This window comes from Crinia signifera, chromosome 1 (genome assembly GCF_055691185.1).
Source record: "Crinia signifera chromosome 1, ASM5569118v1, whole genome shotgun sequence".
Lineage (NCBI taxonomy): Eukaryota > Metazoa > Chordata > Amphibia > Anura > Myobatrachidae > Crinia > Crinia signifera.
Genome location: NC_139217.1, coordinates 51,666,429 through 51,686,045, shown reverse-complemented (window position 1 = coordinate 51,686,045; position 19,617 = coordinate 51,666,429). Strand labels below are relative to the sequence as shown.

The 19,617-nt window shown below is 46.4% G+C and overlaps 1 protein-coding gene across 5 annotated transcripts in view; it reads right to left on the bottom strand.

Annotated features, from left to right (window-relative positions):
* Positions 1–19,617, bottom strand: part of HTT (huntingtin) — a 149,231-nt gene that overhangs the window by 60,092 nt on the left and 69,522 nt on the right. For all 5 annotated transcript variants that reach the window (XM_083151753.1, XM_083151766.1, XM_083151758.1 and 2 more), the window contains 21 exons: positions 18,885–18,985; positions 18,468–18,614; positions 18,038–18,158; positions 17,310–17,455; positions 14,986–15,137; positions 12,149–12,351; positions 11,728–11,854; positions 10,559–10,680; positions 10,265–10,375; positions 8,960–9,037; positions 8,366–8,589; positions 8,072–8,150; positions 7,026–7,187; positions 6,722–6,777; positions 6,478–6,626; positions 5,899–6,035; positions 5,314–5,430; positions 5,060–5,182; positions 2,726–2,964; positions 2,159–2,301; positions 148–355 (listed from right to left, as the gene is read on the bottom strand). In XM_083151753.1, coding sequence (XP_083007879.1) covers positions 148–355; positions 2,159–2,301; positions 2,726–2,964; positions 5,060–5,182; positions 5,314–5,430; positions 5,899–6,035; positions 6,478–6,626; positions 6,722–6,777; positions 7,026–7,187; positions 8,072–8,150; positions 8,366–8,589; positions 8,960–9,037; positions 10,265–10,375; positions 10,559–10,680; positions 11,728–11,854; positions 12,149–12,351; positions 14,986–15,137; positions 17,310–17,455; positions 18,038–18,158; positions 18,468–18,614; positions 18,885–18,985 — 2,945 coding nt within the window. The remainder of the gene's footprint in view (positions 1–147; positions 356–2,158; positions 2,302–2,725; positions 2,965–5,059; positions 5,183–5,313; positions 5,431–5,898; positions 6,036–6,477; positions 6,627–6,721; positions 6,778–7,025; positions 7,188–8,071; positions 8,151–8,365; positions 8,590–8,959; positions 9,038–10,264; positions 10,376–10,558; positions 10,681–11,727; positions 11,855–12,148; positions 12,352–14,985; positions 15,138–17,309; positions 17,456–18,037; positions 18,159–18,467; positions 18,615–18,884; positions 18,986–19,617) is intronic.

Sequence of the window (19,617 nt, the reverse complement as noted above, 5' to 3'; positions counted from 1 at the left end):
TATGGGATACTTAACCTGCATCGCCATACAATCCCTGGCACCTAGAAATAGCATCCTAGCCCCTTACACTCTCACCACCCATTACATGTACAGTGATTCCAGCAGCAATTACCAGCCATTTAGTTACAGGATTTCGTCTGGCCTTACTTGAGGGTTTGGTGCACTTCCGACCACCAGTTGTAGTTGGTGTAGTCAATGAGCAGCAGGAACTGGCACCAGAGCAGCACTAGAGGAGGGTGCGTAGGAAACAATGACTGCACCAGGGCGCTCAGCCTCTCCAGCGTGTAGAAGTTCCCATTTTCACCGTCCCCCTTGAACAACCTTGAAGCTGCGTTTGTGATCCTTCGGAATGTTCCTGCAGGTGACACAATAGCAGCGTCTCACATTCAAGTAAGCTCTATAGCAAGTAAAGGGTGGTTTTGTGCAGATGTTGGTAATTTTAGAATACACATGGTGAAGCATACTTTGCCTGCAGGTACTACCTTTCATGTAACATTTTCAGGAATTACAATACACTAACCAGTGGTCATAAGCATGCTAAGATTTGTTGTCTGACAGCCACCGGTGATGCAAAGGTTGCCTTTGCTAACTGAGCACAAAGCCTTCGCTGCTTAATTGGAGAAGACGGCTAGACAGTACAAGGGCTATGTACAAGAGCCTCACTCTGTAGTCCTTGCGACCCATCTACTGGCCAGAGGATAGACAGCAGCTGAACTACTGTACTGCAATTAAATGCTGGCAATTCATAACAGAACCTAACAAGGGACTGTGCAGTAGTTGCGCTGCCACACATCCAGGAACCCGAACTTGCAGTGCGATGACATTAAATCAATGATAAATTACCTCCTAGGAGTGATCCAATACAGTAATGCTAACTAGTAGTTGGATACTTGAAGTCAAATAAGCAGAGGTTAATTGTGTAGGACTGACGTGGTTGGGTGTCAAGGACTCCTTACCAAATGTATCTGGTTACTTACTCAAATAGTGTAATATTAACCATGATGTCAGTTCCACAACTAAGCAAAATATAGAGCTAAATATCTCTCCGGTGTAATATTGCTACGTTATAGACTCCTGCAGCTTCTGTGCTAGAATGCATAACTGAAGGCAGCAATAAAGAACCAGTGTGTAACATCAAGATTGTATTCCATGGAAAAAGGCCAGTCTGTTGTGGCTGGTAATTGGCGGAGGGAGTTCCAATGTGCATTATGTGGCTGCCAACAATTGGGGAGGGTTACCTATGAACAGTGTTTGGGCCAGCAATTGGGGGAAGAGTTACCAGGGTGCACCGATTGGCCAGCAATTGGGGGGAGGCGTTAACAGTGAGCATTAATTGGCATGCAAATGGGGGAGGAGTTACCAGTGTGCACTAGAAGGCCAGCAAATGGGGGAGGAGTTACCAATGTGCACTAGTAGGCCAGCAAATGGGGGAGGAAATGCAAGTGAGCACTAGTAGGCCAGCAAATGGGGGAGGAGTTACCAGTGTGCACTAGTAGGCCAGCAAATGGGGGAGGAGTTACCAGTGTGCACTAGAAGGCCAGCAAATGGGGGAGGAAATACAAGTGAGCACTAGTAGGCCAGCAAATGGGGGAGGAGTTACCAGTGTGCACTAGAAGGCCAGCAAATGGGGGAGGAAATACAAGTGAGCACTAGTAGGCCAGCAAATGGGGGAGGAGTTACCAGTGTGCACTAGAAGGCCAGCAAATGGGGGAGGAAATACAAGTGAGCACTAGTAGGCCAGCATGTGGGGGAGGAGTTACCAGTGTGCACTAGTAGGCCAGCAAATGGGGGAGGAAATACAAGTGAGCACTAGTAGGCCAGCAAATGGGGGAGGAGTTACATGTGTGCACTAGTAGGCCAGCAAAATGGGGGAGGAAATACAAGTGAGCACTAGTAGGCCAGCAAATGGGGGAGGAGTTACCAGTGTGCACTAGTAGGCCAGTAAATGGGGGAGGAGTTACCAGTAAGCACTAATTGGCAAGCAAATTGGGGAGGAAATACCAGTGTGCACTAGTAAGCCAGCAAAAAGAGGAGTTACCAGCGTGCACTAATTGGCCAGCAATTGGGGGAGGCGTTACCAGTGTGCACTATGTGGCCGGTCATTAGAGGATGGCATACCAGTGTGCACTATATGATCAGCAATTGTGTACATGGTTACCTGATTTGAAGATATGGACCAGACACATGAGCAGGGTCCCCAACTGCTGACAGTAAAACGTATGTTGCTGCTCTCGCAGGTCCACCTTCAGCTCCTTGTGTACTATATCCTCCAGCAGGATGCCCACCAGCTGTAACAGGAACCTTAACCATGACAAAACCAATAACTATAACAACTAGCACAGATCACTCCTTGCACAATATTTACTATTAACAGTATTATATTGCACAGTACACTGCAACTGCTGAGCGGTTACGCCTGTACGGAGCAGCGACGGCCATTTTGTGGGATGAACAAATATTCATGTTTGCGACTTAACAAAATGGCTGCCTCTGAATAATTTCGCTCACACAATAGTATTCTAACAGCAAAAAACGTGATGCCAGCAAAGGTGGAAGCTGATAGGGGAGCAATAGGCTCGTTGTTTGGCCAGATGGAGGAAAACAGAAGACTGGGGGAACATCTGGAATTATAACACGTTAATAAACATGTACTAAACAGGCCAATAACAGGTGCAATATGGGAGAGAGTAAAGAGCCATAGGGAAAGCGTGAGGTGAATAAATACCGAGAGAAGGTTTCCTCCGGAGGGACCTTGATCTGGTTCTGCTCATCGCAATCCTCTGACGATGGATGGAAATTTTCCTGTTCCCTTAATCGAACAATATTCTGACATGAGAGGAGAAGGGGGGAGAAGGACAGCTCCTGGATTCGGGACAGAACAATATCCTCCGTAGACTGTGAGATAAGCACGCGGAGAATGGCCAGGATTCCCGAAATCCAGAGCTGGACAGTGCTGACCGAGGCCTGGGGGGTGCAAACGTACACAGTAACACTATTATACATGCCATAATGGTCATAGAGGACTCAAACATTCCAATAGATTTCCAATGATCCATTTATATAATCATAGTCTTAGCTAATATATACAGTAGATACACCTTGGGAACTAATATCTGTATATACTGCGAGTTCCAAAATCATTATTTTAGTATTTAATAGGACAATGTGAGTATTTTATTAAATAAAGCATTACATAAAGAGACTTATTCTAGATATTACAAATCACCCACGGCCCGTATATGGTCAGGTGACAACTTTGAGACTCCGAGGAAATTGCATAAAACCTTTTGAAGATAAGTGGAGCAGTTGTTCATAGCAACCAATCAGGTTTTTGTTATTATTTTAGGTACTTGTTTAGTTTCACGGCGGCACTTCCCAGCAGATCGTATGTAAATTGTATGCAAATCGAATGCGATATTTGCATATGATTTGCATATTTGATCTGCGATGCGATTTAACACCCCCCCCACACACTATCCACGTCAGCCCGAAGCATGGCGAGCGCAGTGTGCCCCGCAAGGGGACGCGGTAAGCATACTCCCGACCTGTTCAAACCACCACTATTCACATCAGGGTGTAGTTGATTTTATACAGTGGGGCGAGCCCGACGCGAGGGTCCGCTTAAAACGAGCCGGAAGCGTGGTGAGGGGCCGCGGAATACATGTCAAGTAATCCATGTCCCCTCGTGGGGCTCGCTGCACTTTGGGCTCATTTTCCGCGTCCCCTCATGGGGCTCGCTGCGCTATACACGCTTCAGGCTCGGTGGCTCGCTGCGCTCACCACACTTTATAAAATCAACTCCGCGCCGAAATGGATTGTGGGGGTATGAACAGGTCGCGAGGACACTTACCGCATCCGCTCGCCACACTTCGGGCTGACGTGGATCAAATCGTATGCAAATTGCATGCAAATCGCGTGTGATATTTGCATACGATGCAATCTGCTGGGAAGTGCCGCCGTGAAACTAAACAAGTAACTTATTTTATAGAATGTTCATGTTAGCTAGTAGCGGATTGGTTGCTTTGGGCAACTTCTTTACTGTGTAGAAGGTTTTATACATCTGTTGCTTAATATTCTATCATTTGCAGTACGGAGTACAGGGCCTTTATGCCGGGTTGCTGATGTCAGAAAGGGGGCAGGGCGGAGTGGCGCTGCGTCATCAGGGGCGGGGGAGGAGGCAGTGCTTGGAGCTGATGCCGCCTTCTCCCTATAGAGTTACCGGGACCCAGGTGACTCGACCTAAGTTACCCGTTCACACTGTCCAGCAAACCAGGGTCCGACCTGGGATTAACCCTTTTTTTAACCCAGGTCGGTATAGCGGGTTGCGGGACCCAGCTATTTTGAAAAGGCCCTTTCACACCACAAGTCGACCCAGGTGATATGTGCGATGTCAAAGGGGTATCGGTCACAATCTGATGTGACAAACCCCTTCGTGAAACTGCACTACTTAATTGGATATGAAGCACTTCAGAGGCAGAACTCTGGGAGGCAATGGAGTCATCTGCCGCCGGGCTCCTGCTCCCAAGGGGGCACCACTCCTCCCCCTGGAAGTTTAAATTAGTCATTTAAAAGCCAACGATATTGCTTCTGTGGCTGAGTTCTAATATATTATCTCTATCTATCTATATTTCTGAACAGAAATATATATTTTATATAAGGTTATATAGGAGTGTGTGTGTGTGGGCACCAATATATATCTTGCCTCCGGGTAACTGGAACGAACTTACGCCACTGAAGCACTTGTATATTTATGTTACACTGATCTTGCTCCTCTGACAGTCACTAGTCCCATTCCCATTCCCATTCATGATTTACAATCATGAAGGATCCAAATCACAGCATTAAACCTAGACTGCAAATCCAGACACAATGCCATTTACTGTCACTATATCTGAGTGTCATCTGTGACTCAGAGGTCTCCAGCAGAGACACTTGCAGCTCTGATATTCTACATGCAGCAAAGAAGGGAAGATCTTGCATTAGCCCCAGAGCAAGAAGGCATTAGAACCCCTATATCCAGCCAATAAGCCTGCAATTACCCGTCATATTCCCTACTCACCATAGTGTAAGGAATCACAAACATACTTCTCAGCAGCATGTCTACGGGGCGCAGGGATGATGGAGCCAAGGTTTCAAATAATGTATTTAACACACCCAGAGCTTCATGACAGTCAATGTGCATCTAAAACAGAAAACAAATGACATCACCAAGCTTCTCAGGATTCTGTTAGGAAAATACACAATAAAATGCAAATTGTTACAATATATTGGTTGCATGTCTACAATTGAAATCTAGGGTAGGCAGATATTTACCTGTTGCTTTGACAACATTGGCAGAATGACATCAGCGATCTGTCGAGACAATCTCTTCCACTTGTCTTCATTCTCCTTGTGACACTGCTGTAGTACCAATATAAACATCTCCAGAACCTACAACGCAAAGAACTTACACTAGAAAGACCCAAAACAGCTACCAGCCAAGGTGGCCCCCACCCAGGGCCAGAGCCCCGCCAAGGTGGCCCCACCCAGGGCCAGAGCCCCGCCAAGGTGGCCCCCACCCAGGGCCAGAGCCCTGCCAAGGTGGCCCCCACCCAGTGCCGAGGCCCCGCCAAGGTGGCCCCAGCCAGGGCCAGAGCCCCGCCAAGGTGGCCCCCACCCAGGGCCAGAGACCCGCCAAGGTGGCCCCCACCCAGGGCCAGAGACCCGCCAAGGTGGCCCCCACCCAGGGCCAGAGACCGGCCAAGGTGGCCCCAACCCAGGGCCAGAGCCCCGCCAAGGTGGCCCCACCCATCTTACTCTTCAATGTATATTCTCCTATTCCCTCTTTACATTGTGTATACCTAAAGTAGTGAAGTCATTATTTAAACTGATGACAGCACAGAGGACGATCCCGCTCACCTGATGGTACTGGATCAGCCGGAGGAGCATGGACACCACAACTTCTTTCTGAGTCTCCAGCTCTTTACCCGCATCAGCTTTATTTGCTCCCCTCAACACAAAAAGGTCATGGACTATGGGCTGCAGGGCTGGAATCGCTACAATACAAAGATCAACATCAAGTTTCCATCTGAATAATGAAATACCTCAAGGTATTCTTATCTTCTATAACAAACACTGAACAGGTTGGCAGTAGAAGGGCTATTTCACACGCTCCGGCTCCTGCCGAACGGCAAAATCCCGCACAGCCAAGAAGACGTGCCGCACTCAGGAGTTGGATGGAGGGGATGGCCACAGCCCGGCAGCCGTCACTTCCAGTGGTGGGATCTGATCCGGCTGCAACCGGACGGCCGGGCCGTGGCCGTCCTATGTGAATGGACACATTTGTGTCCATTGCTAACTTCTGTGTGCGGTACGGCTTCCTGCAGGAGCCGGAGCGTGTGAAACAGCCCTAATATGGTACCAGCTGCTCTCGGAGTTCCGAGTGCTGTACTGTGAGCCTGGTTGTTCCGTGTTACAGACTGCCACCTGTCTATGTACCGTGAGTGACGGCTTTCCTCCCGCTGGCCATGATGCCGTCACACAGCTGGATGATCTTGGGAATGCCAATGATCTGCTTGGAATGGTAGCGCTCATAGGACAACAGTACCAGGAAGAAGAACACACTAGGAATGATGGCTTCCGACTCCCTGCCAGGTTAATGGAACAAACATAAGTATTGTAATGGGAAATGGTCAGCATTACAGATCCATCTAATAACAGCAACACACGGATGGGAGCTCACCTGAACTGGCCAACTTCAATGTATTCAAACTGCTTCAGCACAAACCCAATGAACACCTGCGGGTAATAAATGGGAAAAACACCTGAAAATCCTGTTCTCCTGCAGGGGGACTGGTGTTTGGCGCCAGCTCTGACCTGTTCTCTAGGCTGCGAGTGTACGCAGTCTAGCGAACATTTCTGAATCAGGCCCTTAATATGCGTTTTTGCACTAGCGTTCCCTACATTGGATGCTAGAGAGAATAGATTCCGTCTATCTAAGCAGTAACATTGTGATTCACATCTGCTAACCATCACAGGACTAGTACCTGGTCAGAGTCCAGCAGGCAGTAGTTGACCCGAAGCTGGACAAGCTGAGCAAGAAGATCTAGGACCTGTCTCTGCAGCTGCACAGAAGTGGTGGTGGTGTACTGCTTCAACGCCTTAATCACCAATGGCTCAAACAGACGGATGTGATTGTGGATGGTGTTCTGAAACAAAACAAGAAAAGTCCATTACTCATCTCTGGCTGCACTACCTGCTCCACCCCTGGATTCATAAAGGGGCAGCCTCATAGGGTGTGTTATCAGACTGCACCTTCCGTGACACTGGGACCAAGCAGGGGAATATTCTGCACTCCAGTACACAGGAAGGGTCTGCACTAGCACACAGCTCCTGGACCGTCATGAACCGCTCTGCAAAGGTGAACGCACACTGGATCGATGTGTACTGGACAATATGGTGGCCTTCATTACACTGCAAGGTGCCACATGGTATATCGTGCGGTTAGCCATGCAGCAGGGGCGGCAGATATCACTAACTACCGTGGGAGTGCACAGATTTACTGTACACACTGAATGATCTGATCAATATGTTGTTCTGAATTGAGTGAAAACTACATATCAGGCCGATATTGCTCCAGTGTGCACCCAGCTTACGATGGCAGGGTCTGCCGACATTTGTACTCTGCGGTTACCAGGATTCTGGAATTTGTCCGACTCTGAACCAATATTTTATCACCTATCAATTACTGTAAGTCACTAGGTCAGATTCTCCTGGGGAAAAATACAGCCATATTATTAGGGGCAGATGTGATTCAGGCAGTAAGAACGTTAAATCTTCTGCAGTGAATATACGTAAACCTCTGGAAATGCCAAATTTTAGCTACCACAGCTAGCATTAACACTTTCACAAGGGTGGGATACGAGTACAGATGTGTCCTCATCCACTATTGCTGCTGTCGCGAAGCGGTCTTGTTACTTATGATTGTGAATAAAACGCACCATAGAGTGAGAACAACATCACACCGCTCAGCGGGGCACACTCGCGCCAGGAATATAGGACTGCACGAAGACGCTTATCAACCAAGGCCTACCTTGTCTGCTCGTTGCTTAGTAACAGTGGTAATGTTGTTCTTCAGCTGTGAGGAAACCTTCTGGAGAACATCAAACCACCTACAGTACAAACATAGCATCGAATCGGTGTTATCTCCAGAAATAAAGCAAAAGGGAATATACTGACCAGTGTAAGAGAGAAGATGATAGAGCGGACTAGGAAGCCAGGACTGGTAAGTGATCATCTCGGTACAACAGAACATTCAATGTGAGACACAGCATGTAGCAGTGACGCTTACTTGTAATTCAAACATGTGAAGGCAGTGGTAACTTACCCCGATGTGTCTTGCTCCTGGTCAGCCTGAACCATGTTCCTTAAACTGGCATCTGCCAATGCCTGGGTGAAATGAGTATATGGAGCCATGAAGCAATAATGGTATAAGCCGGGACGCAAGTTAGAGGAGCCCAGGCGCTGGCCTTTGCCTTGGGTTTTGCTCGGGTTTGATGATAAAGCCTCAAACTGCGATGCTAAGTTGGTTCCAAAGAGGGTCTTTAACAGCTATGGAAAATTGATAATAGTTACTTCCAATACAGGAGTACATAAGCAACATCAGAAGAAATATATTAGCAGTAGTATGTGTTGTACATATATGGCCCCACATGTTTATCAATATTACAGGTAAGGAGGATGTGCGTCTATCAGCAGACTAATGTAACACAGAGAAAAGTGGAGATGTCCTTTTATAGGAGGCAATGAGGATTCCAAATATGAGACTCTATGGTAAAACAATTCATTATGCTGCCCAGTGTCATGTGACACAGTGGTCACATGACAAGGGCATGAGCCCCAAAGACAGAGCAAAGCAGGTCCATTATAATACAAAAGCAAGATACTGTAGCTAACCAATAGCCAGTTGCTTAAATCTCACCTGCTGTACGCAGACTGTGGCCATCACCGGTTCACGGCTGAAACAGGACTTCAGGTAACCCAGTATTTCTTCAACGCTCTGTATACAAAAACATCACAAAATCTCAGAAATCCGTACAAGCATTCTTATTACCACCAGAGGACTGCACGCATAGGACATAGGGGCAGATGTATTAAGCCTGGTGAAATGGTAAAGTGGAAGGTGATAACGCAGCCGCCAACCAGCTCCTAAATGTCATGTTTCAAACCCAGCCTGTAACTTCACAGCTATAAGCTGATTGGCTGACCAATAGTTACATGTAGAATATTATTACTACAGAATTTTACTAACGTGCACCCCCACCCTTTACTGGTACATTAACTAGCACATAAATATAGGAAAAGCAGCTACTGTAAACCAGACGGTGTATATGCCAGAGCTGGTTGCAGCTAAAGTACTGTATCAGCTGGGTATTTTAAATCAACCAAACCCTAAACACACATTTCTCTCCTTCCCTTGCATTTGACCAATGTTAAAGAGATCAATATATAAAAAAAGCCTACCTTTTATATGACTTTACCTAGCGTCTATGATCAGACCAGCAAAAAATGCTTCTATTCTCTTTCCCATAATCCCTCAGTCTGCTGAGCATTATGCAAAGAGTACTGAGCCGTGCATCCGCACCAAACACTGGGAGGTTGAAAACGTATCAAAACAGTGATGGGGCAGGATACACAAACGGGACAGTGAGCAGGAAACATTGCAGAGGCAGATGTAGTGGGCAGTAGGTTCATTTGTTTCTACGTGCTTAGCTCCTGAGCCAGCTTCTAGAACCCCATTGTGTTCCTGTTTCTTCCACTAAAAAATCAATTCGATATACCCTATAAATCGAAAAGTCCTCTTTTAATCACGTGTTTCTGAATTATATGAGGAGTAGAACATAAAGTGACCAGAGAAACGTGGGAGGAGTAAAAGGGATTATGGGAAGTATAAACACTTTTGCTCTTCAGAACATAACACATGGAAATCCTTAGTAAAAAGTGTTTTAGGAGTATTCAATCTACGTGCCGAATTTGTGCCTTTGCGAAAACAGCGGCAGATCGGCAAATTTGCTGCAAATCCACGTGTTTTGGTGAATTGGCAGCTGTTTAGGCCTCTGTTTGAAGCCATTTTGTTATCCAATACTTATTGGCTCATCATTGCCATTTTTCGCCTGGCAATGATTAAACACCCCCCCCCCCCCCCTTTGTGTGCAATGGCAAACATAGAGAACATTAGACAAGCAGCAAGTTTGTAAGAGCAAATAAGCAGAATACGGTCACTCACTTTGCCAATATCCGTTAGTGTAGCAAGTTCTAAAATCTGCGATAGAACATCCAGAGCGGAGCGTAGGAAGCTCCCAAACTTCTCATTGTTGTTCTGCAGGTCCAGAGTCACCTAAGTGCAGACAAGTCACACAATGTAGTTACAGAAAGGCCATGCAAATTTTTGAGCCAACTGCGGGAAGGTAACAACATTTTTTTTTTTATTTGCATTGTAAAGAAGACTGATAAAAGGTTACACCCTGAGCAACATTCCTGGGCACTGGTGGTAGAATACTGTGCGTGTGTGGCTACCTACCTTGTAGTTGGCATAAGTGGCTTTCAATACATCATATAGTTTTAAATATGATGGAAGGTGGTAGAAGCTACCAAGAGACTTGCTAGTTTGAGCAGGACCGGAAGCGTCTGTTTGCCGAGAAGCTGTAATAAATATATAAAACCAGAAACACAAAATGAATAAAATAGTATCTACGCCCAACATTCTTTGGTCTGTGACGCACCTACTAATTCACGGGATGCGGCCGATAGTAATTAGGTCAATAGGTTGACACATGGAAAAGGTGGGGGGCGGTTATAATAGTGTGGCGAGCGTAGCAAGGCACCCCCCCCCCCAAAAAAAATAATCATGTCGACTTTTCCAATGTCTTTTCTAATGTCGACCAATAGTGGTCGACCTATCGACTGTGGACCCTTTGACCCATACCCCTAATCAACACCAGATAAATCACTTTCTTTCAGGACAAGTAACCAACTTTAAAGAACTTCAATACATCGTTCAGTATTTTAGTGGTTACATACTAAAAGTAGACAGATTTAGGGAGGGTATTCAATTCCCCGCCGCTATTTCCGACGAGGGAAATAGCGGTGGGTGCCTATTCAATGCTGCCTTTCCCGACAGGATTGAACAGGCACCTCGGCAAAACAAGCATGACTTTAAAAGCTGTTGGGCTCCTTTTGCCGAGAACGTCCGTGGATTGTCGAGCTCACAGCCAGATCGCAATGATCCACGCCCGTTTCTCGCGGTCACGCCCCCTTTTGGCACTCGGCAGGCAGGATATTGAATCCCGGTCTGCCGAGATTAAGTCAAGCGGGCCGAGAAAAGAACCGTGGCCCGACAGTCGTGAACCGGGATTGATACTGCCCAGAAAATCCCGTCATCAAGGTAACACAATCTCTGTTCCAATGAAAGCCTAAATTTACTATAGTAATCCCCACAGCAATGGTCTGCTTGGATGCAAGCAAACCTTTCCTGTGTGCCTTATACAGGACGATGGGGGAGATGTATGAAGCAGTGAAAAGAATGGACAAGTGAGCCAGTGGAGGTTGCCCATAGCAACCAATTCGCTTTAAAGTAACCACTCTATAGTTCAAAGAACCCTCTCATCTTCAGAAAATCTACCGTATCACAGTCTAAGGCCGGGATCACAGCTCAGCAACTAGTCCCAGACCATTCTCTGGTACATTTACCTGGAGTGTTGTCGCTGGATTTCTTTGGGCTCAGAGGCACTGCCGTTTGATCAGCAGTTTCTCTTTCCTTCCCTTTCCGTCGGATGGGACTTAATGAAGGCGGGTTAGTTAGCGACGGAAGAGTTGTCTGAAAGTAAGACAAAAAGAGAGGCCCATCAATAGTCTGGTGCATATTAAAGCCTATAACGCTGGGCAGAGACCACAGTAACACAACCATGGAGGTAGCTATGCTTTACGAACAACCAGCCAAGGGATCCTTACTTATAAGAACCAACCAGGTGTCAGACTCCTGAAATAATCAGGTTCTGCAAGTGGACACTGCAGATCTGTTACTATCTACAGAACAAGGGAAAATGCAGCGTGGCATGTACAAAAACAGCAGAGAAAATCCAAGTAGGCCGCTTGCAGTGCGCGAGCTCACCTTTATCACTGGTCCAGGAGTCACGTCATCAATTACATGGGCGCATATGTTGATGGCCTTCAGTAAATGAACAAACAGCTGGTCCACCATGCTGACCATGGAGCGATCGCCAAGTGCTGGCCATGGTTCCTCTTGTTTGTTTGCTGCTTGGTTGGTTTCATCCTCTGCTGTCCAAGGACTTTTCAGAGATTTAGGAGCAGTAGCTGGAATTATATAAACTCCCCGCTGAATAAAAGGATTTGGGTGTATAGACTACGCTCTAAATTCTTCTATCAATTAACTTCCTTCTAATATTCGGCATATGGTAACAAGTGACCTTCCGGCTGGGCTGGCCAAACCGGTCCTCAAGATCTACCAACGGTCCATGTTTTCCAAATCACCTATCTGGTGCACAGCTGTAGACATTACTAACTGTCACATGACCCAAATCACCTAGCTGGTGCACAGCTGTAGTCATTACTAACTGTCACATGACCCAATACACCTAGCTGGTGCACAGCTGTAGTCATTACTAACTGTCACATGACCCAAATCACCTAGCTGGTGCATAGCTGTTGTCATTACTAACTGTCACATGACCCAATACACCTAGCTGGTGCACAGCTGTAGTCATTACTAACTGTCACATGACCCAGATCCCCTAGCTGGTGCACAGCTGTAGTCAATACTAACTGTCACATGACCCATATCCCCTAGCTGGTGCACAGCTGTAGTCATTACTAACTGTCACATGACCCAAATCACCTAGCTGGTGCATAGCTGTTGTCATTACTAACTGTCACATGACCCAATACACCTAGCTGGTGCACAGCTGTAGTCATTACTAACTGTCACATGACCCAGATCCCCTAGCTGGTGCACAGCTGTAGTCATTACTAACTGTCACATGACCCAGATCCCCTAGCTGGTGCACAGCTGTAGTCATTACTAACTGTCACATGACCCAAATCCCCTAGCTGGTGCACAGCTGTAGTCATTACTAACTGTCACACATTCCATATCACCTAGCTGGTGCACAGCTGTAGTAATTACTAACTGTCACATGACCCAAATCACCTAGCTGGTGCATAGCTGTTGTCATTACTAACTGTCACATGACCCAATACACCTAGCTGGTGCACAGCTGTAGTCAATACTAACTGTCACATGACCCAGATCCCCTAGCTGGTGCACAGCTGTAGTCATTACTAACTGTCACATGACCCAAATCCCCTAGCTGGTGCACAGCTGTAGTCATTACTAACTGTCACACATTCCATATCACCTAGCTGGTGCACAGTTGTAGTCATTACTAACTGTCACATGACCCAAATCACCTAGCTGGTGCATAGCTTTTGTCATTACTAACTGTCACATGACCCAATACAACTAGCTGGTGCACAGCTGTAGTCAATACTAACTGTCACATGACCCAGATCCCCTAGCTGGTGCACAGCTGTAGTCATTACTAACTGTCACATGACCCAAATCCCCTAGCTGGTGCACAGCTGTAGTCATTACTAACGGTCATATTTTCAAACATGCTGCCTTAACAGCATCGAGATTTCTTCTGCTTCAATTTATAATGAAGATATTAACTCCAGCTCTGTGTATAATTTAAGAAAGAAAGAGGTATCAGAATAGAGTAATTTTAGGGTCAGGTTAGAGGCTGTACAATACATCTGCTAAGGTCAGATTAGGACTTGGAAAGTGGGGTATATTTACGGAGCAGTGGCTTACTTTCCCGTGGTTGTTGCCATGGATTTTAAAAGTGCATTAATATTAAATGCAAAAACACTGCTGATTATGAATTCAATAAAGTTGCCCTCCTAGGTGTAGTAGTCAGAACTGCTGGAAAGTGCTTCATATATACCCCACGGAGTCCTGGGTACTTGCCTTTTGCAGGTAATGTCTTGCTTGGCCCTGAAGTATAAGTAACAATTATAAGTCAGACCACAAAAGCAGTGGCATCACTAGTGTGGGTGTCACCTACTCACCTGTCACCCCTTATCCTAGACCAATCACTTGTGAAAGGAGGCGTGGCCTTGTGTCAGCAAAGCCAACGATCTGGTGCTTTTAATTTTAAAGTCATGTACAGTATGCATGTCACGGCCCCAACTGGGTTGGCCAGAGATCTGATTTGGTACTAGGTCTATTTTTGTATAGGGCTGTAGTACAAAGCCAGACAAAAGCGAGGACGGCTTTTCCTTGCCGAAAATAAGCCATCCTTGCCGTCAAATCCCCTCGCTGTATTCAATGTTTGAGCAGAATCTTCACCATGAGAGGCTGGCGAGGACCCCCTTAAACGGCGAGGTTCACCGCAATTCGTGGCGAGCCCCGCCGTTTTAATGGCCACACTCGCCGTTTCCACTTCGACTCAGGGAACAGACAAGGAGGCAAACGGCGAGGATTCACGCAATACCCTGACGACGAGCTATCGGCACTTCTATGTGCCGATAGCTCGCCGTCAGGGCATTGAATACCGGTCAAAGTCTATTTTGGCTTTTCAAATAGTTGTCATTTGTTTTGCATGAGTGGTTTAGTGAACAGTCCTTTACCCTTAAAACAGTGAAATAGGTACAGTTCAAAACAAGGCTACTCCAGATGGACCGCATTCGCTTGACCAGCAGGTTAAATAATTTGTGCAGAAGGGCCTGTCAAGTTTCCAATGGTGACTTAAGTTGTACAGCTTCAGAGTCTTTAGACTGGACTGGTGCAGGCCTCAATAGGCTAAGGCATAAAATGTGATTTCTTTGACTTATATAGATGGTGATAGTATGTTATACAATAGTAGTACGATATGTGACCACATGTAAGTACCACTTCTGTACTACTCATCTCAATGTTTATATACATACCTGCCAGCAAGTTGCCAGCAAGGATCAGGGCATCCTGGTGAGCAGAGAGATCAAGGGGGAACCAGACAGAAGACAGCAGGGACAGCATCATATTGGCCATGCCAGCGGTGCAGCTCTTCCGGGGTTCTTCTGAGGGGCTCTGCTGGGAAATGCTGGAAACAAAACAATTGCAGCTTAATATTTAAAAAAAACACTGAGAAGAATGGCACCTTTACCATTACTGGGATACCATAAGGGATGCTGGGGTTTAGTTAGTACGATGGGGTATAGATGGGGTCCATAGGAGCCAGTGCACATAAAAAATTTCAACAGGGTATTCTGGGTCCTCCCCTCTATGCCCCCTCCCACAGTTCAGTATAGGTAAAACTGAGCCCATGGTGGTAGACATATTTGAGAGGAGGAAACTTAAGACACATGTGGTGAGACAAACAACCAAACACACCATACATAACAGAAAACTGGAAATTCCGGACCATGACTGGTTGGTGGGCGGGCCTAAGTCCCGGTCAGGGGGCGGAGCCCCAGAAGTAAACAGAAGACCGGAGCTTGGTTACAGCGGTGCAGGGGTCCCAGGGAAGCCCTGAAGACGGCTGGTGAGTATGTTTTCTATCCACAGGTACCCCAAATGGATACTACTGGACAAGGGAACCGATGCTCCGTGGCAACATAGGTGAGTATTGGATGAATGGGCTCCGTGTGCAACAAAGTTTTACTGTCAGTGTGTGTGTGTGTGTGTGTGTGTGTATTTATTTAACTATTTGTACTACAAGTCCCAGCGGGCCCTTTATTGCCCTGCATGCTGGGACTTGTGGTTTTCCAAGTCCCTGCATGCGGTGCATGCTTGCGGTGACACATAGTTCCACAGCAATATACAATAGGTTTCTTTCTATTTTTTACACCAATTATCAGCTTGATGCCCACCTTCCAGAGGCATCGAGGACAGCCCCGGGCTTTAACAAGGGCAGGTAAGTTCTGGAGGGGGGAGACCCCTTCTTTAGGGGGGTCCCCACTTCCCCAGGACCCCTGCCCATGTTGACTGGTCAGAGGGATGAATGCTTTGGCCGGGGGGACTTGTATAAAAAGTCTCCCCCGGCTGTGGCATTATCCTGCTGGCTGGTTGGGCCCGGTGCTGGTTCTTGAAATACGGAGGACCCCTAGTCAATTTGTCCCCCCTGTAATTTGGGAACCAGGACCAGCCCCTGAGCCTGGTACTGGTTTTGTAAAATCAAGGGAACCCCAACTTGTTTGTCCCTGTGATTTTATAAAACCAGGACCGGCTCTTTGATCCCGGGGGGTGGTTATGCTCAGGAGGGGGGACCCCACGCCGTATTTTTTTAACCCAAAATCGCATGTCTGAAAACGCGCACATTATCATGACTGAAAATGCGCACATTTTAAAGTCTAAAAATCGCACCATATTGCACTTTTTTGCAGCGAATTCGCTTCTCATTACATTCAATTTTTAAAGGTGCGATTTTTAAACATGACCAAAAATCTCCACCTATTACATTTCGCCCTAGTTCTCTTCTGTGTAAAGAAGAAGGACTCCTGCGCCTCAGTTTCCTCCGCAGGGAGGTGTAATATATCCCTAATGGCAACAATAAGGGGTTCAAGGCCCTGTGTAGGAACATCCTCTACAGCAGGCTCTAAATCAGTGGTCGCCAACCCGTCACTTGAAAGCTACCGGTAAGCTTGCCTGGTCAAATTTTTTGTCTTTTTTGTCGCGAGCAGCTCTCGCTCAATTAAGGTTGAACACCACTGCTCTAAATACTCCCCGGAGGCAGAGTCCAGGACTAACAACCCACGCTAAAGTGGGGGGAGCAACCTGAGTATACCTCCAATTTTCCACAGATACCTGCAACAGTTGTATCTGCTGCTGCGTAGCAGCAATCTACTGTGACATTTGTGACATCATATTTCTCATAGAACTCAGCCAAAGCCTTTCTGCTATATCACCCCCAGATGCCTCACCTAGCACTTACATTATAGACAAATTCAAAAGGAAACACAAAAACAAGGGTTGGGTTTGTTTTTTTAATATCAGGATTAGCAGCTTTCACTTTCATAGCCAGACCCAGCATAACCATGTAATACTCCAGTTCGCCTAGGTCAGTGGTTCTCCACCTCAGTCCACAAATACCCCCAACAGTTCACATTTTCCAGGTCTCCACGCAGAATCACAGGTGAAATAATTAGCTCCACCTGTGATCTTTTAGTGTGTCAGTGAATAATGAGTGCACCTGCCAGATGACTGAGGTTGAGAACCACTGGTCTAGGTCACGATAAGTTTGCAGCTGTAGTAACCCAAGCTACAGCCAAGTTACCTGAAGGAGCGGCCTCGGTTCTTATACACTTGTATCCGTGAAGTCTGCGCACCGGAAGAGACGACGTACCCACAATGCCACCCGACGCTCCACGTGCATACTGGATAAGCCGCTGACAGCAGACATAAAGCTTCACAGCAGCCAAACTACACAGCAAAGGAACAGAAAAAAGTTCTAGAACATATAAATCTCTTTGACTTGCAATGCAATTTTGTGGCGTCACGGACAGATCGACATACCCAATGCAAGACATTAGGGACTATCGAAAGCAAATAAAAGAAAAAATAAATGAAATGTGCTTTAATCTCTACAGCCTACACCACAGTGGCAGAACGCCGACATTGTTAAAACTGTCGACAGACACCAGGCCAACATCCTCAAACTACAGACGGGTCCATAAAATGTCACAGAGTAGGTTGAGATTTTGAGGATGCCTATGGTTAGGGTTAAGTGACACCGGAGAGTTAAGGGTGGCATCATCGAAGGTCTGTGCCAGAAGCCGCTGTCCCAACACAGCCAGGATCCACAAGACGGAGCACCACTGCAATCGGCACAAGGCAAGAGACCACAAGGGACACTTTGTCCACAAGTTTGTTGTGTTGACATTTCTGGGTAGATAAAATGAATGTCGACATGGTCACTGTCAACATGCTGCATGACAACAGCTCAATTACGTTGCCATCCTCATGTCGATCTGACTACTGTTGGCAAAGTTTACCACAATTTACCGTGAGAGCCCGTGTGGTCGATGTGGTCAAAGCATGAGACACGGCGGTGATCACTTTGGACAAGTTATTCTCCATACTGACATCGGTGGGACTCTGTAGAATATTGTACCCTCTGTAGATCCTGCAGGAGGAGTCAGAAAAAGCAGACATAACATTATTACAGTGACCTGAAATTTCAGAATATTTCACTAAATAATATAATGTATAACAGATGCGGTAACTCCCAGAGCTATTCAATATGAATTTTAGAAATTATGAGACAACACCGTTGTACAGTATTTTTTAAATAAAAATAACAAACGGTTACAATTTTGGTTTTATTTAAAATTAGTTTAGGAACAAATGAAATGTAAATTAAATTCTGTACGGTGTAGTGAATCCGCACAGTGATGATCTCCGGCCTCTTACAGGCGGCACGCGGCGTTCATACCTGGTGACTGTACTGACGGCAAAGTGCGACACCGGCTGGGTTTCGTGCATGAGAAGCTTCAGATAGATGCTGCTTTGGTCTCTGGCGGCCGCTACCACAGGGTCAGCCTGTCCTTGGTCACAGTTGTAAAACAACTTGGGAACTAGTCTGTCCAATAAAAAAAAACAAAAAGGAAGATTTTAAAATAAAGAGGTGATCGCTGCTGTTTTTGTGCCCCCACAGAACATTAACCATGGGAGTCTCTCAAGGCTGGGAAGGGGAACCAATGTTTACAGGCGTTGAGTGAACCACATGTATCCTAAGCGATTTGGTAGAGTGACCGGTTCAGGCCCCTGTTATACCCGGTGTGACTGTGAGAAACCCCATCAGAGAAAGCTGAAATGTACAGTAACAAAAAACCTCATGCTGACTAATTACCGGACTAATGAGGCTGCAGCTACATGCCTCACCCGAGCATCCTCATCTCCCAGAAGGCTGACGATCACGCCGTTTAACACACGATCCTGGAGGTGTAACAGCTATACCAGACAAAGATCACATATTAGAAAATACCTAATACTGATGAACAGAAATCAAAATGTTTGAAAGTAAATAACAACAATAAATCATTTTCCATGCATCAATATGTTCATAGTTGAAGTGGGTGCAATCTATTTTTACTTTTAGCTAGCAGTTAGTCCAAATCAGGATGACGGTCCAATCTTGTTACACTAGAGCAGCGGTTTTCAAACTGTGGGTCCTGACCCCAAAGTGGGTCCCAACCTTCTCAGCATGGGGTCACGACTCCATGTTGCTGACCATCAGGCTGATGACTTTTATAATCTCAGTCAGTGATTCAAGGAGTCTGAAAAATCTGTTGAATTGTTTGTTATGTTAGACTCCTCCCATCAGTTTGTGCCTCCACAATGCTGCCATGTATGTGCTGTCTGCTGACTACACATGTGATGGGTTATGGTATATCAGACTCCTCCCATCACTCTGTGCCCCCACAATGCTGCCATGTATGTGCTGTCTGCTGACTACACATGTGATGTGATGACCTTCTACAGTTACTTCCTGGGGTCCTGTCATTATTTTTATTGTCAGATGGGGTCCCAGAGCAAAATAGTTTGAGGACCCCTGGTCTAGAGCACAGGCCAGTGACAGTAGG